Source organism: Oncorhynchus kisutch, linkage group LG23, assembly GCF_002021735.2.
Source record: "Oncorhynchus kisutch isolate 150728-3 linkage group LG23, Okis_V2, whole genome shotgun sequence".
Taxonomy (NCBI): domain Eukaryota; kingdom Metazoa; phylum Chordata; class Actinopteri; order Salmoniformes; family Salmonidae; genus Oncorhynchus; species Oncorhynchus kisutch.
The window spans coordinates 42,969,746-42,985,608 of NC_034196.2; the positions used below are offsets into that span (position 1 = coordinate 42,969,746).

Consider the following 15,863-nt stretch of genomic DNA (forward strand, 5'->3'; position numbering starts at 1 on the left):
TTTTAGCTTTATTTAACCAGGCAAGTCAGAACAGATTCTTATTTTCAATGAAGGCCTAGGAACAGTGGGTTAACTGCCTGTTCAGGGGCAGAACGACAGATTTTTACCTTGTCAGCTCGGGGATTTGAACTTGAAACCTTCTGGTTACTAGTCCAACGCTCTAACCACTAGGCTACCCTGCCACCCCTCCACTCTAACCACTAGGCTACCCTGCCGCCCCGGTGTTCTGACCACTTGTGCTGAAAGTGGTTTGTCCTTGTCAATGCTATTTGTGTACAATGAGTGTACAAAACATTATGAACACCTGCTCTTTCCATGACGTGGACGGACTTGGTGAAATGCTACAATCCCTTAGTGATGTTAATTGTTACACCCACTTCAATCGGTATAGATGAGTGGTGTCAAACTGTGTCAAGAACTGCAACGCTGCTGGGTATTTCACGCTCAATAGTTTCCTGTGTGTATCCACAATGGTCCACCGCCCAAAGGACATCCAGTCAACTTGACACAACTGTGGGACGCATTGGTCAACATGGGCCAGCATCCCTGTGGAACGCTTTGTAGTCAACATGGGCCAGCATCCCTGTGGAACGCTTTGTAGTCAACATGGGCCAGCATCCCTGTGGAACGCTTTGTAGTCAACATGGGCCAGCATCCCTGTGGGACGCTTTGGAGTCAACATGGGCCAGCATCCCTGTGGAACGCTTTGTAGTCAACATGGGCCAGCATCCCTGTGGGACGCTTTGGAGTCAACATGGGCCAGCATCCCTGTGGAACGCTTTCGACAGCTTGTAGAGTCCCATGCCCCCGACGAATTGAGGCTGTTCTGAGGGCAAAATGGAGGTGTGCAACTCAATATTTGGAAGGTGGTCCTAATGTGTTGTCCACTCAGTGTACGTTACAGTGCTGGAGACAGAGGTACAGTAGGTAACCAAAGTGTTCTCTGAAAAGCATGATATGTTTGAGGATGGAAAGGTCAAGGAAATGTTCCCTCTTTTTCCCCATTATGGCCTCTCTCTCTCTTTGTGGTTGGAAACAAAAGCGTTGGTTTGAATCTTGGTCGGGTCCATTCGGGCTTTTCCCCTCTTGCTAATTGGTTTGTGAAGACAAGTGGGACAGCTCTGACCCCTAGAGTCTGAACGCGTGTTTCCTGGGCTTCCTTGCTCCCACCATCTCTCCTTCCCTCCTTCAACGTGAGCTGCTTCCTAGTCCTCGGCAAGCAAATAATCGACCGTCGCTCCACCGCACATGTTCATATTCAAAAAAGACCTCGACTCAACCACAGTTTCCATCTGACAGTAAACTATACCTCTCAGAGGAAGTTTCTGTCTGTATTGTAAATGCCAGGAATAACATGAAGATGCTGACCACTTCAGTTTTTTACATTTTTATTCCATTATATAAAATCGTTTTCAGTTTATTTTGTGGCAGTGGTAGAAAATGGAGCGCGCACAGGTAGTTGTATAGTTAGTTTTGGCTCGAATTTCTGCCATTTCTCGCTTTATTTGAAGACTTCATTATATATTTTTTATATGAGTCTGTTGAGGGGGGAGGGGGGAGGGGGGAGGGGGAGGGGGAGGGGGAGAGCCTTGTTCCATGCTTGGAAATACTTTTGTTGGCGTTGAAGGAGGTAAAGTAATAGTCTGTCATTATCTCCATTATATATCACATGGAGTAAATTCCTACTTCAGACTCTCCCCTCAACTCTTGGCACATTAGAGCAACTTGATCTCATAGCTTTCATGATACCGTACTGTGATACTTAACCAACACGGTGACAGTGATCCCTGTTGTCTGTTTTTACCTTACCTGTGTAGGATTTACATCCTGTGTCAACGCCTTGACACGGTCTCCGTAGCTTCATCTCAGCTCACGCCTTGACACGGTCTCCGTAGCTTCATCTCAGCTCACGCCTTGACACGGTCTCCGTAGCTTCATCTCAGCTCACGCCTTGACACGGTCTCCGTAGCTTCATCTCAGCTCACGCCTTGACACGGTCTCTGTAGCTTTATCTCAGCTCACGCCTTGACACGGTCTCCTGTAGCTTTATCTCAGCTCACGCATTAACACATTGTCTCGGTAGCTTCATCTCACGCCTTGACACGGTCTCTGTAGCTTCATCTCAGCTCACGCCTTGACACGGTCTCTGTAGCTTCATCTCAGCTCACGCATTAACACATTGTCTCTGTAGCTTCCTCTCAGGTCTTGACACGGTCTCTGTAGCTTCCTCTCAGGTCTTGACACGGTCTCTGTAGCTTCCTCTCAGGTCTTGACACGGTCTCTGTAGCTTCCAGTGGGGGTCAGTCGGTCCAGTCCTATATATTATCAGGTTATGATCTGTTGAGGTAAAACATTCAGGCAAGCAGAAAAAAATAGACCAGAAGTCGCGAGACTTGGAACACTGTACTGGCACCCTAACACTATGGTCTACGGGGCCGTTTGAGGTGTACTACCACGAAAGGGGAGGAGTGAGGCTGGGGTGTACTCGCGGGGAGGAGTGAGGCTGGGGTGTACTCGCGGGGAGGAGTGAGGCTGGGGTGTACTCGCGGGGAGGAGTGAGGCTGGGGTGTACTCGCGGGGAGGAGTGAGGCTGGGGTGTACTCGCGGGGAGGAGTGAGGCTGGGGTGTACTCGCGGGGAGGAGTGAGGCTGGGGTGTACTCGCGGGGAGGAGTGAGGCTGGGGTGTACTCGCGGGGAGGAGTGAGGCTGGGGTGTACTCGCGGGGAGGAGTGAGGCTGGGGTGTACTCGCGGGGAGGAGTGAGGCTGGGGTGTACTCGCGGGGAGGAGTGAGGCTGGGGTGTACTCGCGGGGAGGAGTGAGGCTGGGGTGTACTCGCGGGGAGGAGTGAGGCTGGGGTGTACTCGCGGGGAGGAGTGAGGCTGGGGTGTACTCGCGGGGAGGAGTGAGGCTGGGGTGTACTCGCGGGGAGGAGTGAGGCTGGGGTGTACTCGCGGGGAGGAGTGAGGCTGGGGTGTACTCGCGGGGAGGAGTGAGGCTGGGGTGTACTCGCGGGGAGGAATGAGGCTGGGGTGTACTCGCGGGGAGGAGTGAGGCTGAGACCCTAAGGAGGTGGAGTGAGGCTGAGACCCTAAGGAGGAGGAGTGAGGCTGAGACCCTAAGGAGGAGGAGTGAGGCTGAGACCCTAAGGAGGAGGAGTGAGGCTGAGACCCTAAGGAGGAGGAGGAGTGAGGCTGAGACCCTAAGGAGGAGGAGTGAGGCTGAGACCCTAAGGAGGAGGAGGAGTGAGGCTGAGACCCTAAGGAGGAGGAGTGAGGCTGAGACCCTAAGGAGGAGGAGTGAGGCTGAGACCCTAAGGAGGAGGAGTGAGGCTGAGACCCTAAGGAGGTGGAGTGAGGCTGAGACCCTAAGGAGGTGGAGTGAGGCTGAGACCTAAGGAGGTGGAGTGAGGCTGAGACCCTAAGGAGGAGGAGTGAGGCTGAGACCTAAGGAGGTGGAGTGAGGCTGAGACCCTAAGGAGGAGGAGGAGTGAGGCTGAGACCCTAAGGAGGAGGAGGAGTGAGGCTGAGACCCTAAGGAGGAGGAGTGAGGCTGAGACCCTAAGGAGGAGGAGTGATGCTGAGACCCTAAGGAGGTGGAGTGAGGCTGAGACCCTAAGGAGGTGGAGTGAGGCTGAGACCCTAAGGAGGAGGAGTGAGGCTGAGACCCTAAGGAGGAGGAGTGAGGCTGAGACCCTAAGGAGGAGGACTGAGGCTGAGACCCTAAGGAGGTGGAGTGAGGCTGAGGCCCTAAGGAGGAGGAGTGAGGCTGAGACCTAAGGAGGTGGAGTGAGGCTGAGACCCTAAGGAGGAGGAGGAGTGAGGCTGAGACCCTAAGGAGGAGGAGGAGTGAGGCTGAGACCCTAAGGAGGAGGAGTGAGGCTGAGACCCTAAGGAGGAGGAGTGATGCTGAGACCCTAAGGAGGTGGAGTGAGGCTGAGACCCTAAGGAGGTGGAGTGAGGCTGAGACCCTAAGGAGGAGGAGTGAGGCTGAGACCCTAAGGAGGAGGAGTGAGGCTGAGACCCTAAGGAGGAGGACTGAGGCTGAGACCCTAAGGAGGTGGAGTGAGGCTGAGGCCCTAAGGAGGTGGAGTGAGGCTGAGACCTAAGGACGTGTGTGAGGCTGAGACCCTAAGGAGGTGGAGTGAGGCTGAGACCCTAAGGAGGTGGAGTGAGGCTGAGACCCTAAGGAGGTGGAGTGAGGCTGAGACCCTAAGGAGGTGGAGTGAGGCTGAGACCTAAGGACGTGTGTGAGGCTGAGGACTGCGGGGCAGGGGCTTGGCTAATGACAGAAAAAAAATATATATATATAGATAAAAAAATGCTATTGTGCTGAAGCACATGAGCATACAGTACTTTCCAGGGTTGGGTGTTCCATGCAAGGGACAGACAGACAGACAGACGGATGCCAGGGTTGGGTGTGCCACTCTGGGGAAGACCGAGGACCCGGGGCGTGGGTGTGGTCTGTTTTACCAGATGGATAACCACCATGAGCCAGGGCTGGGTGTGTTTTAGAGTGTTTTTGGCAATGCACACGGAAATAGTCTACCTGGGCATGATGAAAAAAGGCGCACCTTTCCTCATGGTGAGACAGACACACAGAGTGCAAGTCCAGGATAGTGTCACAACGGTTCTGTCCTAATCCGCCGCAGCTGGTTCTCACCCGTTATTTGTTGGAAACACTCTCCAGACGGGTTTCCCCTGCCGTTTGGAGCCCCAGCATAAATTCTACTTGTTTTTGTCCCTTCATGATGTTTTGATGAATGTTTCCCCCTGGCATGCCATTTCTCAGCTGCCCTTACAGTCCCTCAAAGGCCCCTTACAGTCCCTCAAAGGCCCCTTACAGTCCCTCAAAGGCCCCTTACAGTCCCTCAAAGGCCCCTTACCTTCCCTCAAAGGCCCCTTACCTTCCCTCAAAGGCCCCTTACCTTCCCTCAAAGGCCCCTTCCCTTCCCTCAAAGGCCCCTTCCCTTCCCTCAAAGGCCCCTTCCCTTCCCTCAAAGGCCCCTTACAGTCCCTCAAAGGCCCCTTACAGTCCCTCAAAGGCCCCTTACAGTCCCTCAAAGGCCCCTTACAGTCCCTCAAAGGCCCCTTACCTTCCCTCAAAGGCCCCTTACCTTCCCTCAAAGGCCCCTTCCCTTCCCTCAAAGGCCCCTTCCCTTCCCTCAAAGGCCCCTTCCCTTCCCTCAAAGGCCCCTTCCCTTCCCTCAAAGGCCCCTTCCCTTCCCTCAAAGGCCCCTTCCCTTCCCTCAAAGGCCCCTTCCCTTCCCTCAAAGGCCCCTTCCCTTCCCTCAAAGGCCCCTTCCCTTCCCTCAAAGGCCCCTTCCCTTCCCTCAAAGGCCCCTTCCCTTCCCTCAAAGGCCCCTTCCCTTCCCTCAAAGGCCCCTTCCCTTCCCTCAAAGGCCCCTTCCCTTCCCTCAAAGGCCCCTTCCCTTCCCTCAAAGGCCCCTTCCCTTCCCTCAAAGGCCCCTTCCCGTCCCTCAAAGGCCCCTTCCCGTCCCTCAAAGGCCCCTTACCTTCCCTCAAAGGCCCCTTACCTTCCCTCAAAGGCCCCTTACCTTCCCTCAAAGGCCCCTTACCTTCCCTCAAAGGCCCCTTACCTTCCCTCAAAGGCCCCTTACCTTCCCTCAAAGGCCCCTTACCTTCCCTCAAAGGCCCCTTACCGTCCCTCAAAGGCCCCTTACCGTCCCTCAAAGGCCCCTTACCTTCCCTCAAAGGAAAACGGGTTTTAGGATAGTCCTGTTTCCACTCCTCCCCGGCTATAGGATAGTCCTGTTTCCACTCTGCCCCAGGCAAAGAGCAGAAACTATTGCAAAAAATAACCAATTGCATAAAAGGCTGGGGGCCATTCTGGTTCTGTTCTGCTGTCTGGTATTGCGGAAATGGAAGACCACTCCAAAGGCATCCCTCCACTCTGTGGTGGTAAGCTCAGAGGAAGCATGGGTTCACCTCTCTGTGGTGTTGAGCGCTGAGGAAGCATAGGTTCACCTCTCCACTCTGTGGTGTTGAGTGCTGAGGAAGCATGGGTTCACCCCTCCACTCTGGTGTTGAGCGCTGAGGAAGCATAGGTTCACCTCTCCACTCTGTGGTGTTGAGCGCTGAGGAAGCATGGGTTCACCCCTCCACTCTGGTGTTGAGCGCTGAGGAAGCATAGGTTCACCTCTCCACTCTGTGGTGTTGAGCGCTGAGGAAGCATGGGTTCACCCCTCCACTCTGGTGTTGAGCTCTGAGGAAGCACGGGTTCACCCCTCCACTCTGTGGTGTTGAGCTCTGAGGAAGCACGGGTTCACCCCTCCACTCTGTGGTGTTGAGCGCTGAGGAAGCATGGGTTCACCCCTCCACTCTGTGGTGTTGAGCGCTGAGGAAGCATGGGTTCACCCCTCCACTCTGTGGTGTTGAGCTCTGAGGAAGCATGGGTTCACCCCTCCACTCTGTGGTGTTGAGCTCTGAGGAAGCATGGGTTCACCCCTCCACTCTGTGGTGTTGAGCTCTGAGGAAGCATGGGTTCACCCCTCCACTCTGTGGTGTTGAGCGCTGAGGAAGCACGGGTTCACCTCTCCACTCTGTGGTGTTGAGCTCTGAGGAAGCACTGGTTCACCTCTCCACTCTGTGGTGTTGAGCTCTGAGGAAGCACGGGTTCACCCCTCCACTCTGTGGTGTTGAGCGCTGAGGAAGCACGGGTTCACCCCTCCACTCTGTGGTGTTGAGCGCTGAGGAAGCACGGGGTCACATCTTGGCGCTCACAGGACTTTAGCTTTCCCGACGTGTCTGAACCACTCGGGGTGGAATACAGGACTCACATTGTTTTTTTTTTTACAGGGTTTTAAGATGAGAAAATACAATATTTTTTATGTACATTACAGATACTTCCACACACACACAATGAAATGAGTGTGCTGATTTTGAGTTGTACATAACATCTAATGACCTCCAATAACTGATTGGCTGTTTTGATTTAAGCTCTACACCTACATTCCACAAACTCTGGCAGAGTTTAAAGCCAAACAACATTGACTCCCAGTTAGGTCAGATGTAGATGTGCTTGACTCCATAGACGTGCAAAACAAAGGTGGCTGCAGGTGCCAGGTGTGGCCTTGGCCTGCATATGTTGGGAACTGTGTGAGGCTGCAGGTGCCAGGTGTGGCCTCGGCCTGCATATGTTGGGAACTGTGTGAGGCTGCAGGCTAATGTCATAATGATAACTCTGAGAAGGCAGTGAATGTGGGGAGCCAGGGTTAAATCCCTCAGACAGTGAGCACCCAGAAGTCCTCCAACTCCAAATCACTCTCGTATTCATGTCTGTCTGTCCCCAGCCGTAAGTCGATTAGAGTTCTCAATGACAAACACAAATGTCAGACAGTCCATGGTCTTGTGGTTTCTGGTCATGTGTTATTGTCTGTCTGTGCTGCTGACATCACCGTTCACTTGGTGTCTGTGTGTCAGTAATATGTTGTATTGTAAATGTTTCAACTCTACCTGTTACCGATGACTGATTTTCCTTTAAAAATGTATTTTATTATTGCTTTATTTTACCTTGAAGTGTGTCGTTGGTTGCTGAAGAGGTAACAATGCATCAGATTTGCTAGTCCTCTGCAGGGGAAATCGACCACTCATGTTGTCGAGTTACAATTTAACAGAGTACAACTAAATGATGCCGGCTGACTGGCTGAAAGAGGAAATGAATTAACAGTAAGCTGATTCCACCTTGTCCTTCTTCTCCCAGCTGATCAGCCGGAAGGACAAGACCACGTTTGAGAAGCTGGACTTCTTGACATCCAAAGAGGACAACTACACGCGCATGAGGGAGTACATCCGTTCTCTCAAGATAACACCATGCATCCCCTACCTGGGTAAGTCTCTAACATTAAACCCTACCTGGGTAAGTCTCTCTCATGATTTGTATCAGTCATTTGTTTTGCAAACTCTGCTAACACACATGCAGTACAGAAACACTGCTAAACATACATCAGTCTCTTGAGGTGCGCAATTGAAATGATTGGTTAACTATACCCTCCAACATAAAATTAAACATTTCTAGAACTCAAGTGGTGTCCTGATGTGTTTAAGCATTGTTGTGGAAAGAAGTGTGATTTAAAAAAAAAGAAAACTAGTGGTTTTTGGCGGAATTATGGTGAATAAATATATTGAGATTCTGGTCTGTTTTTCCATCTACCTGCAACAGTGGCTGGTGCATTTGTTTACACCTTGCTCAGTCTTATTACCTCATTAGCTAGATTGCTAGCTAACAACCTGGGAACTTTAGCAGTATATCCAAACTTCTGGTGGCACAGAGAGAAAGGAAAGGGGATATCTTCTTCAGGAGATCAATGATCATAACAATGAATGAATGAATGAATGAATGACTGATCTCTTGCATGTCATCACTGACAAACTTTATGCTTTTAAAGGGACAGTGTACATTTTTTGTATCTTATGCATCTCAATAGGTAGTGCTTTTAAACAATGACAGGCTTTTTTTTTATATCAACATAATAGCTTTTTATAATTAACAAATGTCTTTACAGGGTTAAATATTCGTTTCTTCAAAAGTAGCTAGAATTCAGAGGCCCAATATAGTCTCTCTCTCCATTTAAAAAAATGTAAAAAATGTTTCTCTTCTGGTGCTCCTAACTTTTGTTGTGCTCCTAACCTTTCAAAGTTTGGAAAACCAGTGCTATGATTTTTTAAATTTAATTTAGAGCCCTGTTCATAACATCTATTTTCCAAACTGATATGGTAAAGCCACATTTGGAGAAGCTACTTTTGATCAATCTGTTTGTTGTTAAATCATCACTACTACCACCACCATCATCATCAATAAATGTGCAGATGTTTCCCATTCACCCCCCCCTTTACGACGAGTCATCCACCTGGTTCGGTCTGTGATTTGAGGAAAATAGCATCAACCTCTCTAGTAATTTAATAGGATCTCAATGTCATAAACCCTCAATGTTCCAGAATGTGGTGAAAATGGCAGGGAGAAATCTAAACCAGTCTAATTGGAATGAATGGCAGAGGCGTAATCATGATTTTTAATATGCAGGAACATAAAAGGCATGTGACATGTCAAATTGTGTAGGAGCATTATTGTCAAACTAAAGTAGTTATATATATATATGTATTTTGCAAATACAGATATTTTATCATTTAATAGCACTCACAGCTTTCCAAGAACACCAAAAACGTAGACATTTGTGGTTTGTTTACATATTTTAGAGGTGATTATTCACATGGAAAATTGGTATAAAACCTGTATAAATTTTTTTCTAATTTTATATATATATATATATATATATATATATATATATATATATATATATATATATATATATATATATATATATATATATATATATATATATATATATATATATATATATATATATATATATAATTAGAAATACATAATTAGAAAACCATTGCACGGTTTGGCAGTAGCCCTCTGACCCAGTTTCCTATTATCACTAGGGTTGCAAAATTCCTGGAACTTTCAATAAATTCCCTTGTTTTCTAGAAATCCTGGTTGGAGGATTCGAGATGTTCTGCTTATTCCCTCCTGATTCTGGAAACTCCAATTTATTGAATTTTCCCCCTGAATTTTGCAACCCTAATTATCACACAGAATTCTTGCCAACTCAGACTGGCATTTTAATGACTGAGGCATGAAAACAACGTCAGGCCCATCTCACACAGACCTCCAGGGGACTTTGTTAATCTGCTCAGCTCATAGGGACTGGGTCGCTCCAAACCTCCCTGCTGGTCTTTTGTTGCTCTGGAAGTATTGGCGGCATTAGAGGTGGGGCTCGGTGCCTGGGCAGGTCAAGGGGCGGATCCCCTCTTTGTGGAACTGACAGCCTCACACGGTGGAACTTGATAAAAGCTGCAATGCCCTGTCCCCCTCATCACTCCACACTCTCTGTGGACTCACCTCCCTCCTCCTTTCCTCATTCCTTCCCTAAAGAGCAGTGAGGTCTCAGTTTTCCAGGTTTGTGCCATGGTCATGTCAGCAAAGCAAAGGGAGATTTCCTTCGGCTAGCGTGAGATAATTACAATAGAAACCAAATGTGTTCCACACGACGTCATTTAAGAATCACCAATAATGTGAGTGGACACATTTGCCCCCCCCCCCCCTTTTTCCTGTTTTATGTTTTGATCAAACCTACTGGGGGATGTGCCTCTGGTTTTTAAGTTGAAACTACAACACCAAACCAAACCTACTGGGGGATGTGCCTCTGGTTTTTAAGTTGAAACTACAACACCAAACCAAACCTACTGGGGGATGTGCCTCTGGTTTTTAAGTTGAAAGTACAACACCAAACCTACTGGGGGATGTGCCTCTGGTTTTTAAGTTGAAAGTACAACACCAAACCAAACCTACTGGGGGATGTGCCTCTGGTTTTTAAGTTGAAACTACAACACCAAACCAAACCTACTGGGGGATGTGCCTCTGTTTTTTAAGTTGAAACTACAACACCAAACCTACTGGGGGATGTGCCTCTGGTTTTTAAGTTGAAACTACAACACCAAACCAAACCTACTGGGGGATGTGCCTCTGGTTTTTAAGTTGGGAAAGTCTTCATACATCTTCCAGAAGCAGGTTGCCTTGGTAACCCTGCCCACCTTGATGTGCAAGTAAGAACTCAAGTAAAAATACTTTAGTTCTTAAGTAGTATTTTGGGGGTATCTGTACTTAACTATTTATATTTTTGACTACTTTTACTCCAGTACATTCCTAAAGAAAATAATGTACTTGTTACTCCGTACGTTTTTCCTGACACCCATAAGTACCTGTTACATTTTGAATGCTTAGCAGGACAGGAAAATTCATGCACTTATTAAGAGAACATCCCTGGTCATCCCTACTGCCTCTGATCTGGCGGACTCACTAAACAGAGAACATCCCTGGTCATCCCTACTGCCTCTGATCTGGCGGACTCACTAAACAGAGAACATCCCTGGTCATCCCTACTGCCTCTGATCTGGCGGACTCACTAAACAGAGAACATCCCTGGTCATCCCTACTGCCTCTGATCTGGCGGACTCACTAAACAGAGAACATCCCTGGTCATCCCTACTGCCTCTGATCTGGTGGACTCACTAAACAGAGAACATCCCTGGTCATCCCTACTGCCTCTGATCTGGCGGACTCACTAAACAGAGAACATCCCTGGTCATCCCTACTGCCTCTGATCTGGTGGACTCACTAAACAGAGAACATCCCTGGTCATCCCTACTGCCTCTGATCTGGCGGACTCACTAAACAGAGAACATCCCTGGTCATCCCTACTGCCTCTGATCTGGCGGACTCACTAAACAGAGAACATCCCTGGTCATCCCTACTGCCTCTGATCTGGCGGACTCACTAAACACATGCTTCGTTTGTAAATTATGTTGGAGTGTTGGAGTGTTGGAGTGTTGGAGTGTTGGAGTGTTGGAGTGTTGGAGTGTTGGAGTGTTGGAGTGTTGGAGTGTTGGAGTGTTGGAGTGTTGGAGTGTTGGAGTGTTGGAGTGTCTGAGTGTTGGAGTGTGCCCCTGGCTATCCATAAATTTAAAAAACAAGAAAAAGGTGCCGTATGGTTTGCTTAATATAAGGATTTTTATATTGTTTTATATTTATTCTATTTTAGCAATTACATTTACCTTTCTAATACTTAAGTATATTTAAAACCAAATACTTTTAGACTTTTACTCAAGTACTATTTTACTGTGTGTCTTTCACTTTTACTTGAGGATTTTTTATTAAGGTATCTTTACTGTGTACTTTTCCCACCACTGTCACGGAGTATCAGCTGTGTACTTTTCCCACCACTGTCACGGAGTATCAGCTGTGTACTTTTCCCACCACTGTCACGGAGTATCAGCTGTGTACTTTTCCCACCACTGTCACGGAGTATCAGCTGTGTACTTTTCCCACCACTGTCACGGAGTATCAGCTGTGGGACAGTCATTTTGTTCCTCATTCTCTGGCCAGTCGCATTAGCACTCTTTCAGTCCAGGGAAAGAGGACTTCTCTGCCTTGCCAGTTCTGGAATCTGTATTATTGTGTCATTTTCAATGTGCCCTCTCAATGACCCTAGAATGAGGAACGATACAGCTGTTGTTCCCATCACACTATCTCAAGTTATGTCGGCCAATATTAGCCAATATCTTCTCTTGTTTAGTGTAAACAGACTCAAAGCAGAGCTCCTGAAGTGAAATGATAAGAGCTGTATTGTGCTCTCCAGTGAGTGAATGGAAGAGCGGTGTGGTCGTCTGACTTTTACTGTCTCCATTAGTTAACAGACAGAATGGGCCACTGTGTACTGGGTTTGACCACACGTCAGACTGCTAAGCGATATACACTACATGACCAAAAGTATGTGGACTCCTGCTCGTCGAACATCTCATTCCAAAACCATGAGCATTAAGATGGATTTTGTCCCTTCCTTTGCTGCTATAACAGCCTCCACTCTACTCGGAAGGCTTTCCACTAGATGTTGGAATATTGCTGCGGGGATTTGCTTCCATTGAGGTCGGGCACCGATTAGGCCTGGCTCGCAGCCGGCGTCCCAATTCATCCCAAAGGTGTTTGATGGGGTTGAGGTCAGGGCTCTGTGCAGGCCAGTCAAGTTCTTCCACACCGATCTCGACAAATAATTTCTGTGTGGACCTGGTCATGCTGAAATGGTGAAGTGCCTTCCCCAAACCGTTGCCACAAAGTTGGAAGCACAGAATCGTCTAGAATGTCATTGTATGCTGTAGCGTTAAGATTCACCTTCACTGAGGGGCCTAGCCTGAACCATGAAAAACAACCCCAGACCATTTATTCCTCCTCCACCAAACTTTACAGTTGGCACTATGTATTGGGGCAGGTAGTGTTCTCCTGGCATCCGGCAAACCCATATCCGTACTGCCAGATGGTGAAGTGGGATTCATCACTCCAGAGAACGCGTTTTCCACTGCTCCAGAGTCCAATGGCGGCGAGCTTTACACCACTCCATCCGACTCATGGCATTGCACAAGGTGATCTTAGGCTTGTGTGCGGCTGCTCAGCCATGGAAACCCAGTTATTGTGCAGAGTCCGTTTGGAACTCGGGAATGAGTGTTGCAACAGATGATTTTACGAGCTACGCGCTTCAGCACTCGCCAGGTCCCGTTTTGTGAGCTTGTCTGGCCTACCACTTCACGGCTGAGCCGTTGTTGCTCCTAGACGTTTCCACTTCATAATAACTGTTGACCGGGGCAGCTCTAGCAGGGCAGAAATGTAATGAATTGACTTGTTGGAAAGGTGGCATCCTAATGATGGTGCCACGATGAAGGTCACTGAGCTCTTCAGTAAGGCCGTTCTACTGCCAATGTTTGTCTATGGAGATTACATGGCTGTGTGCTCGATTTGATACACCTGTCAGTGGCTGAAATAGCCAAATCCACTAATTTGAAGGGGGGTGTCCACATTAGAGGTCGGCCGATTTAATCGGAATGGGCGATGTAATTAGGGCCGATTTTCAAGTTTTCATAATCTGAAATTGGTATTTTTGGACACCGATTTGGCCGATAAAAAAAAATAATAAAAAAAAATATTTTTTAAACACCTTTATTTAACCAGGCAAGTCAGTTAAGAACACATTCTTATTATCAATGAAGGCCTAGGAACAGTGGGTTAACTGCCTTGTTCAGGAGCAGAACGACAGATTTTTACCTTGTCAGCTCAGGGGATTCATTCTTGCAACCTTACAGTTAACTAGTCCAACGCTCTAACCACCTGATTACATTGCACTCCACGAGGAGACTGCCTGTTACCCGAATGCAGTAAGCCAAGGTAAGTTGCTAGCTAGCATTAAACTTATAATAAACAATCAATCATAATCACTAGTTAACAACACATGGTTGATGATATTACTAGTTTATCTAACGTGTCCTGCGTTGCATATAATCGATGCAACGCAGGGGGAGGATTTAACAAAAGCGCGTTTGCGAAAAAAGCACAATCATTGCTGAGTGAAACTTATTATTCACAACTTCCTTGCAACTAACCATAAACTAGTACCTAACCATAAACACCAATGCCTTTCTTAAAATCAATACACAGAAGTATATATTTTTAAACCTGCATATTTAGCTAAAAGAAATCCAGGTTAGCAGACAATATTGTGTCACAATATCATGCGTTCATTGCACGCAGAGTCAGTGTATATGCAACAGTTTGGGCCGCATGGCTCATTGCAAACTAATTTGCCAGAATTTTACGTAATTATGACATAACATTGTAGGTTGTGCAATGTAACAGCAATATTTAGACTGATGGATGCCACCCGTTAGATAAAATAAAATACCGAACGTTTTGTTTTCGAAATGATAGTTTCCGGAGTCAACCATATTAATGACTTAAGGCTCGTATTTCTGTGTGTTATTATGTTATAATTAAGTCTATGATTTTATAGAGCAGTCTGACTGAGCGGTGGTAGGCACCAGCAGGCTTGTAAGCATTCATTCAAACAGCACTTTCGTGCATTTTGCCAGCAGCTCTTTGTTGTGCTTCAAGCATTGCGCTGTTTATGACTTCAAGCCTATGTGAAATGGCTAGCTAGTTAGTGTGCGCTAATAGCGTTTCAAACGTCACTCGCTCTGAGACTTGGAGTAGTTGTTCCCCTTGCTCTACATGGGTAACGTTGCTTCGAGGGTGGCTGTTTTCGATGTGTTCCTGGTTCGAGCCCAGGTAGGAGCGAGACGGAAGCTATACTGTTACACTGGCAATACTAAAGTGCCTATAAGAACATCCAATAGTCAAAGGTTAATGAAATACAAATGGTATAGAGAGAAATAGTCCTATAATTCCTATAATAACTACAACCTAAAACGTCTTACCTGGGAATATTGAAGACTCATGTTAAAAGGAACCACCAGCTTTCAAATGTTCTCATGTTCTAGGCAAGGAACTTAAACGTTAGCTTTCTTACATGGCACATATTGCACTTTTACTTTCTTCTCCAACACTTTGTTTGTGTATTATTTAAACCAAATTGAACATTATTATTCATTATTCATTATTACATTCATTATTTATTTGAGGCTAAATTTTATTGATGTATTAAGTTAAAATAAGTGTTCATTCAGTATTGTTGTAATTGTCAGTATTACAAAAAAATATATATATAATTATCGGCCGATTTAATCGTTATCGGCTTTTTTTGGGGTCCTCCAATAATCGGTATCTGCGTTGAAAAATTATATTCGGTCGACCTCTAGTCCACATACTTATGTATTATATAATGTATATTTCCCAAAGCTGATCTGTTCTCCCCAGTCAGCCATTTTGTGTTTGTGTGCCAGGTTCCTCCCTCTTTTTTTAAAAATGAGTTTAAGGCGTTTATGATACCAGAGCAGACTCATTGGAAACCGGCACAACAGCCAAGACGGAGGGATAACCGAGACGGAGGGATAACCGAGACGGAGGGATAACCGAGACGGAGGGATAACCGAGACGGAGGGATAACAATAGAGCTTTGACTGGAGCAGTTTGAGTGACGGCGAGGTTAAACCCGTCCCCCCGGGTTACCTATTTAAATTGTTGACTGTTTCGGCTAATTTTGGGCACCGTGGCTCTGTTTGGCCCCTCTGAGTAGTTAAGAACTCCATAGAAAGTGGCAGAATGAAGATCACCATCACTAAGCCACTCTCTCTCACACACACATACAGTATGCGTACACACACACACACACACATATAGTATGCGTACTCACACACACACACATATAGTATGCGTACTCACACACACACACATACAGTATGCACACACACACACACACACACACACACACACACACACACACACACACACACACACACACACACACACATACAGTATGCGTACTCACACACACACATAT

The 15,863-nt window shown here is 47.1% G+C and overlaps 1 protein-coding gene across 4 annotated transcripts in view; it reads left to right on the plus strand.

Moving 5' to 3' along the window:
* The window catches only part of LOC109867880 (ras-specific guanine nucleotide-releasing factor RalGPS1), a 274,063-nt gene that overhangs the window by 105,851 nt on the left and 152,349 nt on the right, over window positions 1–15,863 (plus strand). For all 4 annotated transcript variants that reach the window (XM_031803280.1, XM_031803282.1, XM_020457186.2 and 1 more), the window contains one exon: window positions 7,721–7,847. In XM_031803280.1, coding sequence (XP_031659140.1) covers window positions 7,721–7,847 — 127 coding nt within the window. The remainder of the gene's footprint in view (window positions 1–7,720; window positions 7,848–15,863) is intronic.